At 39.5% G+C, this 23,576-nt stretch overlaps 1 protein-coding gene across 1 annotated transcript; it reads right to left on the bottom strand.

Moving 5' to 3' along the window:
- Window positions 1-296: 296 nt before the first annotated feature.
- GCNT4 (glucosaminyl (N-acetyl) transferase 4) lies at window positions 297-23,095 on the bottom strand. The gene is made up of 2 exons (XM_063453794.1): window positions 22,939-23,095; window positions 297-2,045 (listed from the first exon to the last, which is right to left on the bottom strand). Exon 2 carries the CDS (start codon window positions 2,042-2,044, stop codon window positions 728-730), a length of 1,317 nt encoding a protein of 438 aa, XP_063309864.1. The 5' UTR covers window position 2,045; window positions 22,939-23,095; the 3' UTR covers window positions 297-727.
- Between the last annotated feature and the right edge of the window lie 481 nt (window positions 23,096-23,576).

Genomic DNA, 23,576 nt, shown 5'->3' with positions numbered 1-23,576 from the left:
GAGGGGAGCGCATCCCCTCCTGCCGGTCACCCTGTAATTGCGGCCCGGGCTGGTGCACACTAGGCGGCCGCGCACCGGCCACCTAGTGTGCCGGCCCACCGGGAAATTCCCCAGTGTCCCGGTGGGCCAGTCCCGCCCTGAGTAAGGCTTGTTGGCAAGGGAAAACGTTCAAGGCCATCTGTTCACCCTGTAATTGCGGCCCGGGCTGGTGCACACTAGGCGGCCGCGCACCGGCCACCTAGTGTGCCGGCCCACCGGGAAATTTCCCGGTGTCCTGGTGGGCCAGTCCGGCCCTGAGTAAGGCTTGTTGGCAAGGGAAAACGTTCAAGGCCATCTGTTCTCTACAGTTTGCACACTGCTTCATGAACTGATCTACAAAGAGATATGAGCGGACTTGTCAGTGTGCATCAAACCTCTATGTTTGTAGGTCATTAGTGATGTCATGCATACATTTTTGCAGAAAACAGCAATCGCGGAACAGACCCCTGAGCAATATTCATATATACACAGTGCAAGTTAAACATCACCACTGAATCTTTTAAAAATATATAAAGTTAATCTGAGCATTTTTTTCAGTCTTTACATTTAAAGTTTTAGTCTTTGGTAACAAAAAATCTTAGGGAATGATCTCCTGAAATGTGTGTCCCATACACGAGGAAGTGCCATTATATTTTAAAAGAATAAAAAAAGGAAATAGATTGTCGTCTGCCTGCACAGCTAAAAAAAGTTATCTTGAAGCAAAGTGTGTCCATTCTGCTTGCTGTTCTACAAGCTTTTCAATTAAGCATTTTATTAAAACAGGATCTACTTTAGGGTCAAATTTATTCCCAAACCAGTGTCCTGATCGAAGAAGCCAACGGAGTTCAGCAGCACCATAAATACACACGCTACGAATATGAATACCGGTGCAAGGAGGATAGAGGCTTTCCTCCAGATAGCTCCACTTAACTAGACGGGTCTTGCTCTGTAAATCGGTCACATCCTCGGACGATCTTGAAATTTCTCCTGGAACTCCAGGCACACGGACCAGAGTAGCCCAAAAATGTTCATCAGGAGAATAGGTATCTTCTGACCAAGTTAAAAAGTCTTTTAAAAAATGAATATCCAAAATGTAACTAATGAATGGACGGCTCAAGACAAAATAGGCACTGCCAACAAACATCTCAATATTCCATGGTGGAGGATCTTTAATGGTAAGGGTTTTCTCAGGCATCTCCATGTTACCAGAATTGGCCAATTTCTTGACTTCATGGTGATATGTATAACGTTCTTTTTTGAATTCGGAAGGCCGCGAAGACTCAAGCATATTCCGGCCATTAAGCTTTTTTAACTCTGAGACGAGTTCAAAGTTTGACTTGAGAGGCATATCCTGTCCACACAAGTTGATGACATAATTCCACTTGATGGTGGAATTCAGCAAATCGGATAAGCAATTCAGATCTGCTTGCAGCCTCGAAATGTGGGCATACGTTACAGTTTCAAGTTTAGAGGCAATAAAAACATTGGGAAAACAACTTGCTAGGTTTGTTATGGCATTTTTAAAAGCCAGAGATGACTTTTTATCATAGTGGATACAGTACACATTTACTGGGTTATAAATGGTGTGCAGAAGTCTTTCTACATTTATGGCCTCTTTATGTACAACAATGGAGTATGCAATTGGGAAATTTTTCTCATCAAAGGAAATTGGCCTACTGTCATATTTCCTAAGTTTCTTATAGGCATCACAGTTTTTTGTTAATGATGCTACATCTTCATCTTTTAGGTCATATATAACTTTTCTTCGTAACTCTAAACTCTTCCCAATTTCAGAAGGTTCTTGCTCGTATATTTGAGTGCAGTTGATATTAGTGGATGGAGGGTTTGTAACAAGCTCTCTCTGCTCGACACTTCCTGAAAAAAGTTTAGGTTCCACCATATAAATGGGGGTTCTCGCAAAAATGTCATATTTCACAAGCAAAATACAGATCAGAGAAGCAGCGAGGACAAAGAGAGTAAACTTTTTCTTCAGAGTGTTTAGAGGAAAACACCTCCATCTCTTCATTCTGCAAGAAGACAAAAAGTAATATTTTAATAAATATATCCTGTAGTACCACTTTACATGCTTAAAGAATGACAAACAAAACATTACATGAGAGACGAAGTCTGTGTGCTACATGTATGTGGAACTCACATTTTTTTTTTTATTACAGCCATTTTTAAGGTCACATTTTAATATAACTGCATACAGATTAGGAAGCAGTTATTTCATGTTTTCTGATAAATGGAACTAGTGCCAAGTGCTGAACTACATATTTAATAAATCCATGCTTAAATATGCCCATTTTACATTAAAACACTGGGGGAACTAGGATTGTTTGATAGGTGTCTACTTGATCAATGCAATACATTTAAGAGGAGATTAGCATCAGTGCTGGACTGCAATTAAAACTAATGCAGAATATATATTTTATAAGAATCCCCAATTAAAGGAGCAGCATTGTAGTATGGAATGTTCCTAACCTTCTGATATCTTTAGTAGGGTAAATCAAATGGTCAAATGAGTTGACCAGTTCAGAAACAGAACCCCGAAAAGCATTTTGAATTACAAATAACAATTTTGAAGTCACACCATGTGCATCGGATTTCCAGGTAAAATCAACATGAAAGAACTTTTGTTGATGTCTTAACCTATAGGCCATGGCATTAAGGCAAGCATGTCAAACTCAAAAAAAAAGTTTATGTAGGCAGCAAAAAAAAAAACTTACATTTTCATAGAAACTTAGGTTTATTTTGAAAAGTACAGTATATAAAAAAAAAACAGCATCCCCCTCTACTAAACCACAGCACCCCCTCTACTAAATCCCAGTCCCCCCCTCTAGCCAACAAGGAGACTCCATTCACATTGCCGCTGGCAGTATGAGACTCAGAAGTCCGGCCTCTGGTATACCCCAAATGGCGCTTTTCGCACCATGTGCCAAAGTGGATCTTCCAACTACTTCTTGAAACCCTGTGAAGGTGGAGCACATCGACGTCACATCGGAATTGTTACTCCAGTGTCCAGCCGCGGCCATCGCAACACTGACCGACACACACACTCACTGACAGACACACACACACACTCACTGACAAACACACACACACACTGACAGACAGACACACACACACACTCACTGACAGACACACACTGACACACTCACTGACAAACACACTCACTGACAGACACACTGACACACATTTACTCATTCTTGCACACACTCACATCATTCCCTGGGGTCCAGTGGGGATCTTCTATCTTGAGATCTTCTTCCTGCTCCTCACTGCTCCCTCACACGCAGTTTAGTGATGCCGGGTGCCAGAATATGATGTCATATTCTGGCACCCGTCATCACTATAGACGGCGCACGCGAGGGATCAGTGAGGAGCAGAAAGACTGAGCTCCCTCGCTGCCGCCAGCGTCCTGCTTTCTTTCCGATCGCGTAAATTTTAGCTGAGTAGGCACCTGCAATGCGGAGAAAGCCGGTGCCTACTCTGCTTTAACACCAAGCATGTACTTGCAGCTCACCGGGCTGCAATGATGTTCATTGTGGGGGCCACATGCGGGCCGCGAGTTTGACATGCTTGCATTACGGGATGTCAAAAATCATCTTACAGCGGCACACTAGTTGTTGTTTTTAAGTCCATTGTGTTGTGTGAGACGCTTGTTAAAATTAATATATGGTGTTGGTTATTTGGCACAGCTTACATGCTTTAATACTGGCACAATGTGCACGTTGCACTCTCTATACCTGCTCAACGCTTGCCCTCTGGGGCCAACAGAAAGACACACCTGAATGATATCACAGAGGTATTGTGAAAACTTCAACACATGCAAGAACAGAGAGCGGCAGCTGAATCCTGCAGCATTTTAACATAAATTATTTTTATTTAACGATTTTCCATGAAGATGCATTTACAATACAAATGGGTACACAAGAAAAAGCCATATGATAAACTCAAATGGAGAAAAAAGAAGATGCTTCACTTACTAATCAAATTATACAAGACAAACAAAAAAGGTACAATATGATTGTATGCACTTCTGCATAGATCACAAGAAGAACAAACAAAATGGGGGAAGGGATTTGTCATAGAAGAAAAGAACAGAGAAGAAAGAGAAAAAAAAATAGAAATTACCAAACCCCCCCAAACACATCTAGGTATATCTGTACTTATTACGTTTTTATGATAATACAAAATCACCTATTAGAGGGGGGGAGAGGGGGAGCTTAGCCATCTCATCTATGCATAGAGATTTTGTAATGATCCTACATGACATTTTACAGGAACCGAGTTGGGGAGACGTGCTCATTCATAAATCGTGCATACCATATTGTATTTGGTGTTTCCGCTAAGCAATTGTGGGTGAGCTGTGCATCACTGAAACAGAAAATCACTGTCACACTACTGCTAGCTTACATATATATATATATATATATATATATATTGTTCCTAAGCAAATGAAATTATGTATTTTTTAGACTTTAAAAAAAAAACAAGTCTCTTATAGTTAGGATAGCCTTATCTCTATCCCACGCATGCGTAAACTCCTTTACCTCTACCACTTCAGCTGGAAGGCTATTCCATGCATCCACTACCCTCTCAGTAAAGTAAAACTTCCTAATATTATTTTTAAACCTTTGCCCCTCTAATTTAAGACTATGCCCTCTTGTTGTGGTAGTTTTTCTTCTTTTAAATATAGTCTCCTCCTTTACTGTGTTGATTCCCTTTATGTATTTAAATGTTTCTATCATATCCCCCCTGTCTCGTCTTTCCTCCAAGCTATACATGTTAAGATCCTTTAACCTTTCCTGGTAAGTTTTATCCTGCAATCCATGAACCTGTTTATTAGCCCTTTTCTGAACTCTCTCCAAAGTGATTGGTTGCAGTGGCCAGGCTGCTGTGCATGCACAGTACCACCTATCATCCTCCCCCCACCTCCCCACACACACTTCTCTATGAAAGCATTGGAGTGGCCAAGATTATCAGTAAGGTAATGTTATTTTTGAAGTAACATTTTCCAGGTTCAGATTAAATGGTAAAGCGTAGCATTGAAGTGAACTATGAGAATAAGTTATTTGCTGCACCTTTAAGTTCAGCCAGTCTGCAAGTCACACCCAACAATTTAAAAAAGATTAGTGTATGAGTAATTGTGCTTGAGGTGCACTAAACACTTGTTATAACATGGTGAGAGTGTAACTTTATGGTTTTATATGCCTGAGTATCAGATATATGAAAAAACAACAATATACTGCAATGATCTATTTGGCACCTTCTCATTATAATTGATTGTTATACAGATTTCTTTACTTATTTATCCCCAAATACCCCTAATGTCCGCACACTCAGACCTTAGTAGTACATTGCACTGCACACCAATCTCCTTAGAAAAGGCACATGTATTTGCAAAAAATACGAAAAAATATAAAACATGGAAATACAAGCAATAAATTGTCTAGAACAGCCTTCATATGCGCCAGTCCAAAATTTACATGAAGGTTGAAAACAACAGGCTCTGTGATCCTAGCCTGTAAATCCCACTGGGAAAATAGATAGATTTGTCATCCCAGAGCATTTTATTAAAATAAATATTATTTAAGTCAAAATGATCCGATTTACATTTCCGATTTGTAAGATAAGGAAGCGTTTTAATGGGTACCTAGGGATGCTTTTTGTTACATTCGGTATCTTTACGCTCAGCACGAAGGCACCGATTGCTCCCTATAGAGATACATTGGTATAATGCCTCTAATGTATCTCAAGAGGAAATGCTGATTGGCCCAGCATGATGATTTCTGCCTATGCACTGTAAACCCCCTCCCCCAAGGCTTCTCCATGGCAAAGCATTAGATTTGCTGAGATCCCACGAAGTGCCTTAACGTCGCCGTGGCAAGATTGGCACAGAGTGTCAAGAATATTTAAAAGTAGGAAAGCTAGCTATTCTTAAAGGGACACTCCAGGCACCCAGACTACTTCAGCCTATTGAAGTGGTCTGGGTGCCAACACTTTTATAAACTGCAATAATTACCTTGCAGGGTTAAGTCCTCCTCTAGTGGCTGTCTATCAGACAGCCACTAGAGGGACTTTCAGGTTCTTAAAACATGAAAAGTGCTTTAAACGACGCTGGACGTCCTCACGCTATGCATGAGGACCTCCAGCATCGCTGAAATCCCCGTAGGAAAGCATTGAATAATTATTTTTCTATGGGTGGTCTAATGTGTGCTTGTGGCCATTTGCGCGCCTGCGCATTAGGTCTCCCCCATTGGCTGACGTAGGCGGGGGAGGATCGGGGGCAGAGCGCTGGACATCGGCGCTGGATTCAGGTACGTCACTTAACCCCTTAAGGACCAAACTTCTGGAATAAAAGGGAATCATGACCTGTCACACATGTCATGTGTCCTTAAGGGGTTTTAACCCCTTCAGCAACATGGGATGAGGGTTGGAAGGAAGGGGGGCACTGCAGGACTCTGCAGTGCCAGGAAAACGGGTTTGATTTCCTGGCACTGGAGAATCCCTTTAAGATAAGAGAGGACAAGTGCACAATGGCTAGATTCATATAGAATTATAGTGTAGGCAACAATTATTTTAATAAAAAAACTGCAACACTATTTTAAAACATTATCACAGCTTATAGGTAGAGTTAGCACTCTAGTCACAAAATAGTTATTTGTAAAAGGAAGAAACTGTTATGAATTTTACGCAGATGTTATTCAGTGGATTCTAAGAGCAATGCACATTCAGAGCAGTCATGTCTTACAGTTACACAGTACAATCGTGCATTCTAAAGCTAGGCTATGACTCGCTAGCTTGCTGATAGGTAAAGCCACTCAGATGCTATTCTATTCAATAAATCCAACAGAAGTTGTGTATTTAATGTAGTATAGTCGGAATCTTCTGTCCCAAACAAATGCCCTTCCAGTTGAAAACTACAATCCCTGTTAAGCAGAGGAGCCTTGAACTCTAGTTTTATTTTCTCTCCCGACCACGGACCACGAGGCACTCTGGCAGTCCCAATGACAGTAGCTATAGTTTTATATATATATATATGAACATAATTAACTGAAAGAGCCTTTCATTGCACTGTTTGCACTTTTTTTTTTACCCCCAAAAAACAACTTTTTAAAACAGTTTACCAGCTTTTTAGCTTGCTTCTTTTCAAATAATTTTTTATTGAAAAATGCTTGCAATTTTAAACATTAACATAAACTGTTTAATAAACATAAGTGAATAACCCCCCCCAAAAAACAACCAAAATACAAGAAACATTTAAAAAAAAAAAATGGGATTAACAAGGTAATAAGGGGTTGTAATTATACAAGACCGGGACCATTATTTCGTTTCACATAGAGTTTAACCCCTCTACCCCTGGAGGGCATATTTAGTCATCCCGAATCAGGAGTATGAGGCTAGCCAATGTCAGTTCTGTGCATATTTCTGTGTTTAGAATTGCATTAACCGATGGAGAGCGGTCAGCCGACACTCTCAGCTATTCAATTGCCAGTTGGATCGACTTCTGTCTGTTCTGGGGACCCTGGGAAGAGCACATACATTTGCAAAATGGTTTGCCTGATTACCGGGAAATGGGGCTAGGGTACTCCTACTGCACTGTAGTGGTTATGATGCCTGGGGTAACACATACAGAAATTATACTCACTCTTAAATCCCCAATCTTCACACTTTAGCCAATTTACCCGCAGGTGACCCTGCATTCTATGAAACTCTTTAATAGATAGCTATCAATGCAACACTATGTTTTAATGTAATGATCCCTTCGTCAAGTTCTGTAAGGAAATTCTGTGTTAGTCTCATACCTCTACATAGAGATTTTCAAACACTGTCTGACCCAATGTGCATGAATACGCCTGAGAATCCTGTCATATGCTAAAGGAATGTGATATTCTCACATCTCTACTGGGTCTGCAACTTGGGGTGCGTGGGAGAAGTCCTGAGGGCCCACCAGAAAAAGGAGCAGTCTTGCCCAAAATGTGGTGAGCTCAACAACTGACAGTCTGCCTGGCCAGCCCGCAGGACCATGCAGGGAGTGCTGCTGAAGTGCTCCATTCATGGCCCTAGTGCCTGCTGCAGTATGTGAATATGTCTAATGATGAGCTCCTCCGAGACAGTTCCCTTATGTACTCAGATGCAAGACAACAGGGAACTAAAGAGGGACAGCCCCTCACAATTGAGACTTTCCTGCTACAAGCGGCACTGTAGGGAGTCATTTCGTCTATATGGTCTTCCCTGCTTACTCCCTGCACAGTGCAGAGCCATCATAAAACTGATTAACATTAAATTCAACCACTGTGTGATCCAAGGAGTATGAAAAGGGCTGAAGGTTTGTGTCATATACTAAAGGTTAGGATTATTATTATTTTAATCTTTTTTTAACATTTAAGAAACAATCCATTTCCTTTCAAAACCCGATAAAACTGTCATTCCATTAAAAATATTGTTGAGGTGACACTTCACCATTCACTTCTTCAGGAAATGATAGCAGAGTAAATCCCATTGTATCACGACACTCTTCATCTGTCACAATGAGGTTAATATCTGTTCATGCAGCAGGAAGTGGGTTTGTAGGTTAACTTGCGAGAACAGAATATCTGCCTCATTTTCTAAACGAGTTGGAAATATTACCGCTAGTATTAATATTGCTGAATGCACACATCCAACTAATTCTGAGCTCTTAGAAGAGGATGGCAGGACAGCAAAGGGGCAGGAGACTTAAACTCCAAAACTGTTCCTTAAAAAGACAAATGAAACGTGTGAAAGTACCTCTTACATTTTGTGCATTTTGGCACTCAGAAGGGTTACAGTTTCATTTTAGCTGCTCAACAACAAACAAGACATGGACATGAAAAGGGGAGAGCAGAATGTAATTTCAGGTCACAGTAGGGCACATGGGTTTCACAATACCAGATCAGTTAGTGGTAAAAACAAAACAGGGCACACCCTGAATTTTTAATGTAATCTAGTGACATGTAGGGATAGCTGTAGGAGTCAATATTAGAATGTAAAGAAAGGAGAGCTCTTATCTACACTAAAATAGACACGATAAATATTACCATTTTCACAATTCTGGGAATGTTCCACTGGTTCTTAACCCCTACATTCCCACCTGCCACTCACCCACCTGCAATCGGATTGGCCCTACTTGTGGTATCCAAAGCAGAGCACTTTGCCCCCAATAATGCTGACATTTTGGCTTTATCGCCAATGAATCGGTGTCTGTTACTCAGTTTCAATATTGCATTGGAGAACTGCGACATACATAAGACGCAGGACTTGCTCTGTAATACATCGAAAATATATGAGATTGTAACTGCAGTAAAATATCCAGTCTCAACATATTGGCCTGTACGCAAAGAAGCAGCCGGCAGGTGAATTGGAGAGCACTCTTTCATGTAATTATCCTGCTCGCCTTCATAGCAACTACAGCAGATGTAGTTGCTGTGAAGGAGAGCGTTAGTAACATATAATGGAGAGTTCTCCAATTCACGTGCCAATTGTTTCTTAGCATTCAGCCCAACATGTTGCGACTGGATTGTCAGGTGAAAGGGCACACACATTTCTTGCGCTATTACAATTCTGCTAGCACACATGTAATAGTAAGATTTACAACGCTGATTGACATAACAGGTAAACGTTAAGCTTCTGGCTAACAGGTTACAAATAAATGAATGTTCCAAAACAACTTAACAAGGCAATAAATGACAGTAATATACTTCACAAGACAGTCCAAGACTGAGAAATGCTATTCTAGGACAAAAAAAACCCAGAAAAAAAACACTTATTGTGAATAAGTCTGTAAACCAATATCACGGGTATTACACATTGCTCATCAAATGACATATTGTTACATTTGTATACTTTAAAGAGGAAGTGTCACTTGTGAGATATTTGCACAATCCAATAGCTCAGTAAAAACTGGCTGCAGGATGATATGCTAAAAAAAATGGTTAAAATAAAAAACTAATGATGGTTTTGGATTGCAGCAATAAAATCAACAATATTGAATTTAATTTAAGTCCCTTAAGTGCGCTTCTTCCTTTTAAGTATATATATGTGTATACCGCTTGGCTACTCTTATATGTTGTCTTTATTTTTAACACACCTTTTATTTTAATGTATTGTTTGTCATATCCTTTACATTTAAAGCTCAGTCTTTGCTTGACCTCGTGTATCTTTTTTGGTTGTCTTGCACTTACAGCACTCCTCAACTTGTTTTGCAAAACCAGAGAATCTTCCTTTTCCTTTCCAATGACTGTGATATCACTGCCAATATAATTCGCTTTTTTTGTTAAACCTTCTACTTGTAGAAAAACATACTTCCGCTTCTAACAATGAAGCCAAGAAATATTTTCCATTCATTGAAATGTCAGCAGAGCCATTCTAAAGCTTCGGTGCTTGTGACGTACATGGCAAATCACAATAGAGGCCTGTTTTTGTAAAATAGGGATTTTGGCTAAATCCTATTTTTATTCAAACCTTCAAATAATAAAACCTACAGATACAAAATGTCTGATTAATCATCAGTTTAAATCACATATCTGTTCAACATCCACTGTGTTTCAGTGACTGTATAATTGGGTAGTGCCAAGAGACGCAGTATCTGGGCGTACTCAAGCCAGATCCTCACATAAATTGGGCTTAGTAAATTAAGATAGGAAGGATTGGCACTGGCAACAGTTTCGATGCTAAGCTTCCTGAGGGGGAGTTAATTAATTAGTCACTTAATAAATGGGAGCTCACAGATACTGAGCTGCAGTGATGTTTCAAGTTAAATTTGCACAAAAGTGGTTGAATACAACCACGTATTTAAAAATAAGTAAAGCAAGCTTCTAAAACATCTAAATGCGATGTAGGTGGACAGCTTTACTTGTATTTTTGTGGTGTCAAGTGGTTTCTTGCAGAATGACCGTACATTGAAACTGAGATAAAAGAGTTAAGCGTAGATATAATGCAAGTGGCTGTGGCACTTGGCAGTTTTTATTAATGGCTGGTATGTGAGCCGTCAGTCAATGATCCTCATCAATTTTATAATTTTACCTTCCTACATGACGAGATGCAGAAACCTATGGAAATTCTATGTTGATTTCCTGGAGGACTTGCGGGTTGGAGGTCCAGCAAGGCTTATCTTGAGTTAACCCAGGGAAATCATATGTGCTCGAAGATGGCAGTGCCAAGGATGGCAATTCTTGTGTTGAGTTTCTGGTAAATGTAAATGAATTAAAATCAGAAACCTAGGTTTTTAAAATGTTTGAAAACAATTCAGCTCTTTAAACGCTATATATGTATATAAAAAGTGTCTTATAAAAGGTCTAACAGTACAGGTTTTAATGCAAAATGTGAGCAAATGACCTCCACCAAGGTAATATATTGCACAATGTGCAGTACAATCGTTCACCAGGAGCAATACACTATATTTATACTGAATCGAAAAACTGATTTTGCCACTTAATAGTAGCAAATCTAAGAATCATTAGTAAATGTCTTTAATGTATTATACCAATCAAAAGGCACAATTTAGAAAAGCTAGAATTGGCAATTATCTGTCCATTCTGAAAGATACAAAACAAACTTATGCAGTCTGTCCCTTTTATTACACTGGTAGAGACTGATGATATTTGGGCACATTATTGCTGGAATGTAATCACTATCTGTAAATGACTGCACCTAAAGCAGAGCTCAGGGCTGGAAGGATGCTACAGGCTTAGAGTACTGTGCCAGCATCACAATATTGTAGAAATTAACATTAATACAAATGCAATTTTCCATGAAAAATGTTTACTACAATAAACTGTACAGCTTTGCAAACAGTAAGCATATAGACAGTTAAATGTACAGTTTAGGCACCATAACAACTTCAGAATAGGTGACTTAGAGAATTTTTCTTTTTCTGCTTTTACCTCAAATTTAAAATTCTCTTTGAATTAACTTTGAATTCTCATTTATTGAGTAAAATTTGAAGTTGCAATATATCTGACAAAAGTAATGTGAAGCTAACTATTTTACAAATCAAGCTCACGGTACTGTTTGAGATACAGTATATTGCAACTTTGGTATAAACACTAATAAAGACGATATTTTATATATTTATGCAAACCCATGAGTGCTCTCCCTCTTCCAATTATGTGTGTGGGTGGATTCGGCCCCAGGGACGAGTTATAGTTATTTGAAACCCAGAGGGCATGGCACTCTCTCTCTGTTGTAGAACTACAACTCCCATGATGCTTTGCATGCCTTTAGTATGACAAAGCATCATGGACGCTGTAGTTTTAAAACATCTGGGGATCTACATTTTGGGTACCCCTGGCTTAGGGTGTTCCTTTAAACTTGTTTAGAAGACCTTCTCATGGAAAAAAACATAAGCTAATAACCGGGCAGTTAGAGTGAGTGAAATTTCAGCCATGATACACCATTGGTATTTTTTTTTTTTTCATTCTGTTATATTAGCTCTATAAAGGAAACCGCAGCTCTGCCTGCTTTGCAAGTTGTGAAACTTTAATAAAAGGACTTTCCCACAGATTTTCCAGTTCTAACACCGGAATAGACCATATTTGAACTAACACGTAGCATGAAGAAAGATAAACACTGTGCATAGTTAGCAAACCATTGTCTGATTAGTCATCCACAAAAAAAAGGCTTTATCCAAACACAAATAAGTAGATTTCGCAATCATTCAACTCATCTCTCAACAAATAACTCGAAATGGTTCAACATTTACTGAATTACTTATTGAGCAAGATGTACTCACTAGTAAAAAAAAAATCAAGAAACTACATTGGTAATACGAAGTATAATAATTCATTTATTTAACCAAATACACATAAATTGTTCCAGAAATACACCATTTGAAATTTCACAGCCTGACACCATAATAACCCCTTTTGTAATACTGATGTCGTATTATTTCCAGGGATAGTACAGAATGAGCAGCTCTCTGGCCCTTGAGCTGAGCTCCAGGACAAAAGTGAAAACCCATCAAGGCTTATAGGATTCCTTACTGAACCGGGAGTTGTTAGGGGTTCACCAGTATCTTACAGGAAAATATAGAAACTGGAAAAAATCTTTCAACTTTAGGGCTACCACCTTTTTAAAAAGAAATATCGGCCACGCTAATTTGCATAATTAAATATGCATGATATCACAGGACACTGCGTCACCTCTTTTTAGGAAACATCTCAGGGAATTACATAAGAGGGAAAAAAAATATTTGAAAGGTGGATATTCCCTGAATCAGTAATAAACTACTTACACTGTGTATACTATGTCTGGCTGTGAATGTAGCATTCTGCATGTGTAGCAATGCATTTGTGCACTGTCTGAATGAGGGTGTGTATAGCAAAATGTCATTGTGTAAATGTGTGTTCAACACTGTGTGCATACTATGAGTATGTGTGTGTGTGTCATTTTGTGTATACTTTGTCTAAGTATGTTTATTACAATGTGTGCATGCTGTGCTTGTGAGTGTGTGTCTACTATGTCTCTGTGTGTTATTGTGTATATATAGGAATGCATAATGGAGGTGGATATTGTGGCTTTATTTCTCTCACCGCTCTCCCAAAGTCTCATCAGAGACTACCTCAAACACGGGAAATTATCGGACAGGTGGCAACCCTATCCACCTATATTTCCAACTTTGTCATTTTGGCTTAAAATTTTAAAGGGGTACTTAGCTTAATGAATCGGTTTTGGTGCATAGTTCATGCTCCTGTAGTCTCACTGCTCAATTATCTGCCATTTAGGAGTTAAATCACTTTTGTTTCTGTCCATGCAGCCCTAGCCACACCTCCCTTGGCTGTGCCTGACACAGCCTGCATGAAAAAATTGGTTTCATTTTCAACGTTAACTTAACTTGCTTTAGAAGTTTTTATCTCCTGCTCTGTAAATTGAACTTTATTACCACAGCAGAGACTCCTGCAGGGTCCAGGAGGCTAATAACAGAGGAGACAATAATAGATATTTGACTGTGCAAAAAAAGGAACCTAGAATATCTAGGTTTCTTTTCAGTAGGCAGGTGTAACTAAGGCTCTATACACAAAGTGATTTAACTCCTAAATGACAGAAATGTTTGGTGTCTATAGTGTCCCTTTAAGTTCTCTGATCAGTCCTTGGCAATTCAGACTTTACTGAAAAAAAGTGGCACAAGATTTGTGGTGTCACGATTACAATGAGAATGTCAACAGCAATAGACAATCAAGCATTGTCTGGGACAAGACACTTCACAATCAACAAACAAATAAATCAGAGTTAGCAAGAACATTCAGTAGTCGTGGAAAGCCTCAAGGATTGGTCAGTTTTGGCTAAATTGAAATCCCAGATGTTTGTGAACTGCCATCTATGCATTTTTCTATTTCCATGGTTTTCAATTGTTTTGGTAGATTCTACCTTCTGCAAAGTTAGATTCTCTGTATTCTATACACTATTTTATTTTTTTTCCATTTATAATAAAATATAAAAAGTGGGTACATACGTACATTAAAGGGTCATTTAAAATACTCCAAGCAAAGGGCTCTAGTGGCCATGGTTCTTGCACTAAGCCTTTAAATAATACTTTTTTGAATTTTTTTTAAACATTGTTTATTTTTGAGTTTTGAAAGCATTACATGTATTCGGTGTGAGCACACCGGTGGAATGGTTTGTTACAGAAATAGAATAAGCAAACAAAGAGGGATTATAACAATGTTGCGGTATATAAAACAGCATGGTATGGTTGCGTGAGTGTGTGTTCAGTGTTCAGTGTGTTCATCGCTATACTACAAACAATTGCTGTGATATGCGATCTCTGGCTTAAGTGGTGGTTTACAGCATCAATGTATTACAGTTCATTTTATTATTTCATTGCCTTTCCAATGATCGTGCTAGTTAAAGTGGTAACTATACTGCAGTGACAGGCAGGGACCCATACTTACCTGTTTTACCATACTAGAGGTACCCAGCATTATTAATAAATCATGTTCACTGTACCCCTTGCAGTAAGCCCCAGCTCTATAAGTCCCTCAGTAATGTGTTAACTCATTTAGCTCAATCTAATGGAGCTGTATCCCCAAGGCTTGTTTCCAGGTCACTGTCCCCACACTTAGTGCTTATATTGCTACTCTTTAACCTCTAAGGAAACACCGCCTAATGCAGAACTACCCCTACTTGCATGGCCCCTCCAGTGGTTATACAGTTTGTTGAATAATGCTATTGATAATCGTTTCCACTTCCTGTAGAGTCTAGATAGATAAGCATATCCTGAGAACCTACGTTACAATCTAGCTCTGGGAAAGTATTACTACGCATGTTCCTAACCGTGTCGTTATACCTTTATACAAATTGTGCATGTTTTTCTCACTACCTTAATGCTTACAAGCTGTGTATCTTGCTTCCCTTGTTACATGCTCTTGGGGCATGACGAGTTGGTATGTAATTATTTGCACTACAAAATAAAAGAATGAAAAATTTTTTCAAAAAATACAGTTCAACTTAATTTAACAATTGTGCAATTGAACAATTGAGCAGAATATGGTATGTCTAGGTTTAGTGGTCTGTTTGTACGTTCGTGGTCCACTTGTAGACGGTCGTGTACGATCGTTCGTTCACCTGGTATGTGGCTATTCTGTACTGGGCTCCAGGTTAGGAATATAGGTGGGCTGCGTGTTCCAGTTTGGTGGTGTGTTTTCGTTCAGGCTAAATAATCCTTTTTGATGTGTGTGTTTTGACATTTTTTTAGACTTTGATTTTTTATTCTCTTTGAAATTCAGCATTTCCCTAATTTTAGTGATTGGCGTTCCTACCTTATAATATTTATTAAATCTCGGTAGGCAGCAGAGTTTTTGACAACGTTTTACAAATATTAATATCAGTTAAGTTAAATGAAGGCATGAAGGCCAATAAAAAGGCATTGTTCTAGTCAAACCAGAGACACTATAATTTAATAAAAAGCAGACGGAATGCGGATAAACCAAACAAAACCTCGCCCACCCATAATCAAACAAAAAATACAGAAATGAACATATATGCATTAGCAAACAGTGCTATAAAACTAAATGAAGGAATCCAGTATTGCAAGACCTGACTACAGCAATCTGCTTTAAAAGAGTTACCCCAACCACTATGACCACTTCTGCTTTATGAAGTGGTCATGGTGGTAGGAGCCTGGATGTGCTTGAAACACTGAACATCCAAAGATATTTGCTATTTACACCCACGGCATATGTGACTTAGGCAGCCAGGAATCCTGGTGGCTGTGCTCTGAGTCACTGATCACAAGGAAGTAATTAATGTGGTCTGCAACTGCAAGAATTGCAGATTACATGGTCCCACCCTGGAACAGGCAGATAAAGCTGCACTATCACCGTTTGGGGTATTTGCTGAAATCGCAAAGGGGGGGGGGGGTTGGAGGGGGAGCAGGTAAAAGTGACACACACATTACAGACAGAGAGCATACACCACAGTCACACACTTTACACAAACTACAGCCACACACAATACAGACAGACAGCATTCACCACAGTCACACAAATTACACACTAAAGTCACACACACTACCGACAGCATTTGCCTCAGCCACACACATTACTCAAACCACAGCCACACACAATACAGGCAGCCAGCATTCACCACAGTCACACACATTGCACACACCACAGCCAAATACAATACACACAGTCAATGCACACCACAAACATTATACACAGCCAACATATGCAACCAACATTAAACACAGGTAATACACACCACACACTTGAAAATAAGTCAACAGTGTTTCCTGCTGTATGGGTTGCTAAATCGGACCATTGCGTAAGGCCAAAGGAGGAGGTTACAGAGAGCAGACGAGAGGCATCAGTGCAATTAGGGTTATTGATTGGGATATTGAAATCCCCAAGTATAAGGGAATTATAGTAAACTAGCCTAGCTGATAAAACAAGCAATGCATTTTCTTATTGACGGCTCCTTTTGAAGGTTAAAAGGCATATTTGTGAAGACAGATCCTGCAAAACCAGATTGTTTAACGCCAGGAGTAGCCAGCCTTTGGCACTCCACGTGTGGAGTACATCTCCCCTGATGCTTTCTTAGCATTACGGCTGTGAGAGCATTATGGGAGATGCAGTCCACAACATCTGTAGTGCCAAAAGTTGCCTAACACTGATCTAGGGTTTTAATAACAATAAGATCCTCAACTGACAGTAAGGCTATGCACAGGGGTTGCTAGTTCAGCTCCAGAATGTTTTTATCACTGAACAATGTCGGATTGTATGGACTGTTAAAGAGAGAGGGGTAGATCTTTCTTTAGTGGAAGCTGCTTTGTTCTATTTTCCAGTCAACTATGGGTGAGCTGGTAACAAGCCTCGCAGTACATAGATTAATAAAATCCTGTTCATTTTTCATCCAGGTTCCGGAGTTTAAGGTCATGAAGGTAATTTCCTCCATAAAACGAAGGGAAAGTCTATACCTGTAATTATATCTTTCCCAGTATCCTTTCAGGACCTCTGTTATGCCTAACGCAGTTCTGGCTAAATGTTTCCTTTGACGGATGTCTAGTGTCCTTGGACACGAGAGCAAGCGTATCCCATAAACCATTGCTGGATAGATGCTTGTGAGATAAGTTCAGTTCCCCCAGACTAGAAGGGGTTTCTCCTGTTTATTGGAGACACTGTGGCTGCTATTTCCCTGGAGATATGATGCAACTCTAATAACATTACATTTAATTTTTTATTTAATTTAATTTTTCATGCATTATTTATAAAAGGCATAAAAACAAGGTGGTTCTAGTATTTATATATTTAAAAAAACAATCAACAGAGTAATTTTAGCTAGAGATGGAAGACTTAAAGCAACATTCCAAGCACCATAACCACTACAGAGCGCTGTAGTGGTTATAATGCCAAGAATGGCCTGGTCCTTCCATTGTAAGTTGGCAAACCATTTTAGAACAGCTTGGGGTCTGCCAGACACTGCTCCCAGCCTTCACAACATCCAACGGAGAGCCTGAAGCTCCTGCTAATGAGCTATCGTCAGCTTTTCTGAGGTAAGCCCTGTTGTGCTGAGCAGCTCAGTGACAATGAGGTACTCCCACCACTCTCAGACTGAGGGCTTCTGACTCTCTGTTGGATGTATTGGAGACGGGAAGCAGACCCCTAGGTAAGAGGTCAAACTGTTCTAAGTATGACTACTTATAATGGGAGTGGTTAAGTTTCTTGGAGCGTTCCTTTAAAGGCAAATTTAAGACACGAAAACTGTTTCCCTGTACAGTAAAAATGATATTCCAGAAATGTAAATTAAATAATTCAACTGTGTACTCGAGTAGGCTAATTAGTGATAAAGCCTACACTTCTGAAAAAACTGTATAATAATAATTCTGGTAAAATTCACGTAGAGGATAAAAATGTCTGAACAATAAGTGTAAACTGAAATATAAAAATAAAAAAATAAAAAAAAGCCACCATAAAAAATAAAATAAAAACATTAATTGAAAATGCAATAAATTTAATGTTTTATCGGGAAATACGTATCTGACTAAATGCTTTCAAAGCACATTTCACTGAACACAATTTAAATCCATTAGCAAACATGCCCTTTATTTAATGCTTCAAGCAGAAAAAAGCAGTGAATGAAAACAGCTTTGCCAGAGTGCAATGAGAAATATCACCTTAATGAGCATAACAGTGCACCTGCCATGCCAAAATAGCAGAGAAGCTCTGTAAAGGGCGTGCAGTAAAAACTCTATTATTATTATTATTATTTATAAAGCACCAACAAATTCCATAGCGCTGTACAATAGGTGGACTAATGGACATGTAATTGTTTTAAATTCTTTTTTTTTTTTTTTAAAGTGCAGAGTGAGATCATACATTCTACAGACTGAGAAAATAGACTTATGTTTGCCTATGCAGAGGCTTAGGGAGTCAACATGAGTCAATACCATTGTAAGTAGCCTTTGCAAAGTGTTATTAATGGTTAGAGGCAAAGTGCAAAAGCATATGATAAGATCATGTAGCACAGTAAAGCAACATAAGATAAAACCGATACATATATATTTTCAGGTAAATGTATAATAACACATCAATATACAGGCAAACTAGCAGCTTAAGTCAGTGCTTGGAAACAAAGTCTAAAAACGGTATCATGCCGATGAGACTGTATTGTATTATAGCGGTATAATGGTCAAAGCGGGCGTATGTGCCAGAATTGCGATCTGAGCCTAAGTCAGGTTAAATATCAGAACCTAGGAATAGATGGTGGCCAAAGAAGCAGTACACCAGACTGGTGGATCTAAAATGTGTCATAAAATGATGCAGCATGATATTGATCCTTACAAACAAAAATAACAGTTGAGAAATAGGGTTGGACATACCCTCCGATGCAAGTGCTTAGACAGCAGTAGTGATGATAACAAAACAAGTTTCGCTAGAGCGTATTGCTACGACCCCCCAGAATTCCCTATAAGCAAGGCACAAAAGTAAAAAGTGGATTACACAGCTGTGAAACGAGAGCAATTTTTTTTTTAAAATCCCCTCTATTTCCTTTTCCATTTTCAAGTTTCATTTTACCATGGTCCAATCATCGAAGAAGAGAGGTCTGAGAAAAAGAGAAAAAAGGCTTACGTGAAGACCATCTCCGAGGACCAATGGCCTGGCGTTCCTAAGGGTCTGGGGTCTGGTACATGCACCACCGGGCGTTGCTAGGCTCCCAAAAATCTAAATGATGAGTGTCTCTAAATGATGAGTGATAGTGTCTCCCCTTCATCCCAAGGGCCACATCAGGTAGGCATAACACAAACCCTAGGGGATAAGTATAAAGCTTTGCAGTAATAGCTAAAATGGAACTCACAGTATATCAATATGTACTATAACAGGACGGCAGCAATGGGCATTGTACAGCACAGTGTACCGACATGTAGCTTAGAATATTGTGAATAGTTCAAGTGCAAATAATTAGCATTCATAACACACAGACAGTTAGCCATAACAATAAAATAAAAACAAATGGTAGTAATCGTCTTAAACAAACCCTTAATGGAACGCAAATAAACTATCGGTCAAGAGATGTTGTTGGTATCCAGACCCCTAGCAAGGCTGCAAGAGCCAGAGAATGAAGATAGAAAAAGGGCGGGGGAGGGGAGAGGGAGAAGACGAGGAAAATGAACAAAAAAACATATTTTTTATACATCAAGATATATCTTGCAAAGCAACTCAATCAACCCTTCCACAACCCCTCCATTTGATGCCACAGCAACGGTAGAACGAAGGACCATCTGTGTCCAGAGAATCAGAATGTACAGGGCATTGAATTCCCACTCACCTCCTGCAGACCAGTCAAAGCCTCTCCCAAGATTGCTTAATAAAGTAGTGGGTACTCGGGAAAGCTATTAACAGTTTAATTGATAAGCTTTCCTAAAAAAAGAGGGCTTTATTGATCTTTTGAAGGAACTGAGACTGGGTGAGAGTCTAACTGAGCAGGGAAGGGAGTTCCACAGAGACGGCACAGCCCTAGAGAAGTCTTGGAGGCAGGAGTCAAGAGGTGCGAGTAGGAACAGAGAATAGACATGGATCTTTGGCAGTCCGCAGAGGCATGGGCTGAACATACTTGTGTATCAGTGAGGATAGGTAGATAGGAGCAGCGTTGTGCAGCGATTTGTGGGCAAGCATCAGAATTTTAAATTGAGCCCTATAGCTTACGAGAAGCCAGCGTAAGGATTGACAAAGCTTGAAGGCATGGGAGGTGCGGGCAGACAGGAAGATGAGCCTTGCCATCACATTTATTTTGGTCTGTAACAGTGCCAGCTTGAAATGCATAAGACCACTGAGAAGCAGATTGCAGTAGTCAAGCTGAGAGATGATAGTGGCATGGACCAGCACCTTGGCCCCATCTGGCGTTAGATAGGGGCGGATGCAAGCAATGTTTTTGAGAGAGAAGCGGCAGGATTTGGCAAGTGACTGGATTTGAGGGGTGAAGGAGAGGTGAAGAGCACACCAAGGCAACGAGCCTGCGAAGTAGAGCTGATGGTAGTGCCATTGACTTGGATGAAGACAGACACAGGAGTAGCAACACTAGAGGGAGGAAAGACAAAAAGTTTTGTTTTGGACATGTTAAGTTTAAGAAAATTAGCAGCCATCCAGTTGGAAATAGCAGAGAGGCAGTCAGAGACACGAATCAAGAGGGACGGTGTGAGATTGGGGAGGAAAAATAGATCTGTGTGTCATCTGCATAGAAATGATATTAAATTATACTAAACAAGTCAATTTGCTTGGAAAATCACATGTAAAAAAAAAAAAAATAAAAAATATAGGTATTCAACAATAAACAGTGAGTTATGGTCAGTTAACAACAAGTTGTAATATTTTGGCTAATATAGACATGATAAAAACTTTTTTCAGAATATTCGATTTGGAGAAGTCACAGTAACCCAGACAGTTTCGTTATTTATTAAAGGACAAATGTGAGGCAGTTATTACATTTAAGAAAAAGTGGAATCTAGTCACAATTTTTTAAAACCTACAGAATATTGGTAAACGGTTAACTGAATACAGACTGTGCAATGTGAGTAACCACAGGATGGATAAAATCTGATTTGCTGTCTCTGTGGCCCTGCTCCAAATTCTAAGAGAAAAATAGTTACTAACTTGCAAATGTCAAGTGCTCCTAAGCAAAGACACATTACATATGACTATTACATGACGAGGAGACTTTGAAGGGTAGGTGGTTGTTGAAAGGTGTTTATATATATATAACAATTAAAATACGAATTCAATACCAGGTTAACGTGCTGTCATGGCACTTCTGTAGACAACCAAAGTGCAAAAAGAAGGCCAGGAATGGCTGAAAAACACCCCCGTCACTGGTGACTTGTTGACAATGGTGGACATTGAGTATACATGTTGGTGTGCATTTTTAAGTTTGATCTGCATGCTTTTAATGAAGGTGAAGGGTCATTTCCTGTCTATAGCGATCCTTTAATAATGCATAGGATTCTGGATAAATTGTGATTATTCTGTGAGCCTCAGTATGTAGTACTGTATATGTTGCCCTGCAGTTACAGCAGTCAACATGCACGGATAGGTATTACTGTATATGTTGCCCTGATCTTGAAGCAGACATGGTTTGACATTAGGTTACAAAAAGCAAAGTTAAATATGTGATCTGAACAGTAAAACAGGTGGAAAATAATGACACAAGTAAAACTGTTTTAAAGACTGGGGGCGGGCAAGTCATACATATATATTTATTATTATTTATAAAGCACCAACAAATTCCGCAGCGCTGTACAATGGGTGGGCAAACACATATTTTACATAATTAATCGTAATAGGCAGGTTGGCAACATGTTCCTAATTTATTCTGGTCTTTCTGTAGCATCCAAAATTTTAGACTGGGATCATTAGAAATACATCCATACATCAAGTAACTAACCATAATGTGATCTGGAGTGCTATGCCCACAGAATTGGGCTTCCCAGTGCTACACGTGTCTCGGTGTCAAGTTTTACTGATCATGCAGAGTCATGGGCATTATATACACTTGCATGTTTCCATCACAGTTACTGCTAATCCTGGCTGGCACAGCATGATCTGAGTTGTAATCTACGCACGGCCAGTGTGGCGATGAGGTGACCTGCCCCACTCTAGGGCATATGTAGCCCGCAGTTTCCTGCTGAACCCATTGCACCCTGACTCAGTTACTAATCGCATGCCAGTGAGAATTCTTTACATAGAACTCTGCGATCACATGCATTCCATAAACAAGTTACTTGTTTAGTCTGTTGCATTTTCTTTTGAGTTAGCGGAATAAAAATAGATAGCACTACATGACAGTAGATCTTAATACATACCCACCCAGGCAGTGTGTGGGTAGGGGTAGTGGCAACTTTAAGGAGAGCACACAGCACCACCCGAATAAGGTGCACACAAGATTAGCAAGCAAAGAGTTACTTACGAAAGTGCAGTAGAGTAGAGAAGGGTCTGCTTGTTTATAGCTGGGGATGTCTTGAGTCCAGATTAAGAGAGGGCTCTAAGCATGGGCATAACTGCGTGTTGATGCTTTCTGTGCCTAACAGAGAAGGAAGGAGCCTGCCTCTACTATTACATATGTTTATAAGGGTCTGTGGCTGGGTGACGTTAGGATACGAGTAAGGGCTCCTCCTCCTGTGTGAATAGGGAAGTATGTTAAGCAGTGTTATTTTCTGTCTTACTCAACAAAAACTGGATATTGATGTTGCTCTCTCACTGCTAGGACACAGTTAATATGAGATAATCACATTGTTTTTTATACAACTTGAGCAGTATAGATGTAGATAAAAAATTAACTTTTGGTTGTTTTTCTCCTGCTTGAGATACATACTATGTAGACTTAGAAATAAGTGATTGAGAGTAGAATTTTACTTTGCTGCCCCCCTCCCCAAAACCCAACTGTAGATTTATTTTTTTGTCAATAAAATGTATTTAATAGATCACAGGCGATACATCGAACATATCGCTACTATATACCTACTAAGCCCTCAATTAATACTTTTCAAACAACCTACTTCGTACCCCTACTTTTACCCTTTGTGTCACTATACCCCACTCCCTCTA

This window comes from Pelobates fuscus, chromosome 5 (assembly GCF_036172605.1).
Source record: "Pelobates fuscus isolate aPelFus1 chromosome 5, aPelFus1.pri, whole genome shotgun sequence".
NCBI lineage: Eukaryota > Metazoa > Chordata > Amphibia > Anura > Pelobatidae > Pelobates > Pelobates fuscus.
This window is presented reverse-complemented; position numbering and strand designations above follow the sequence as displayed.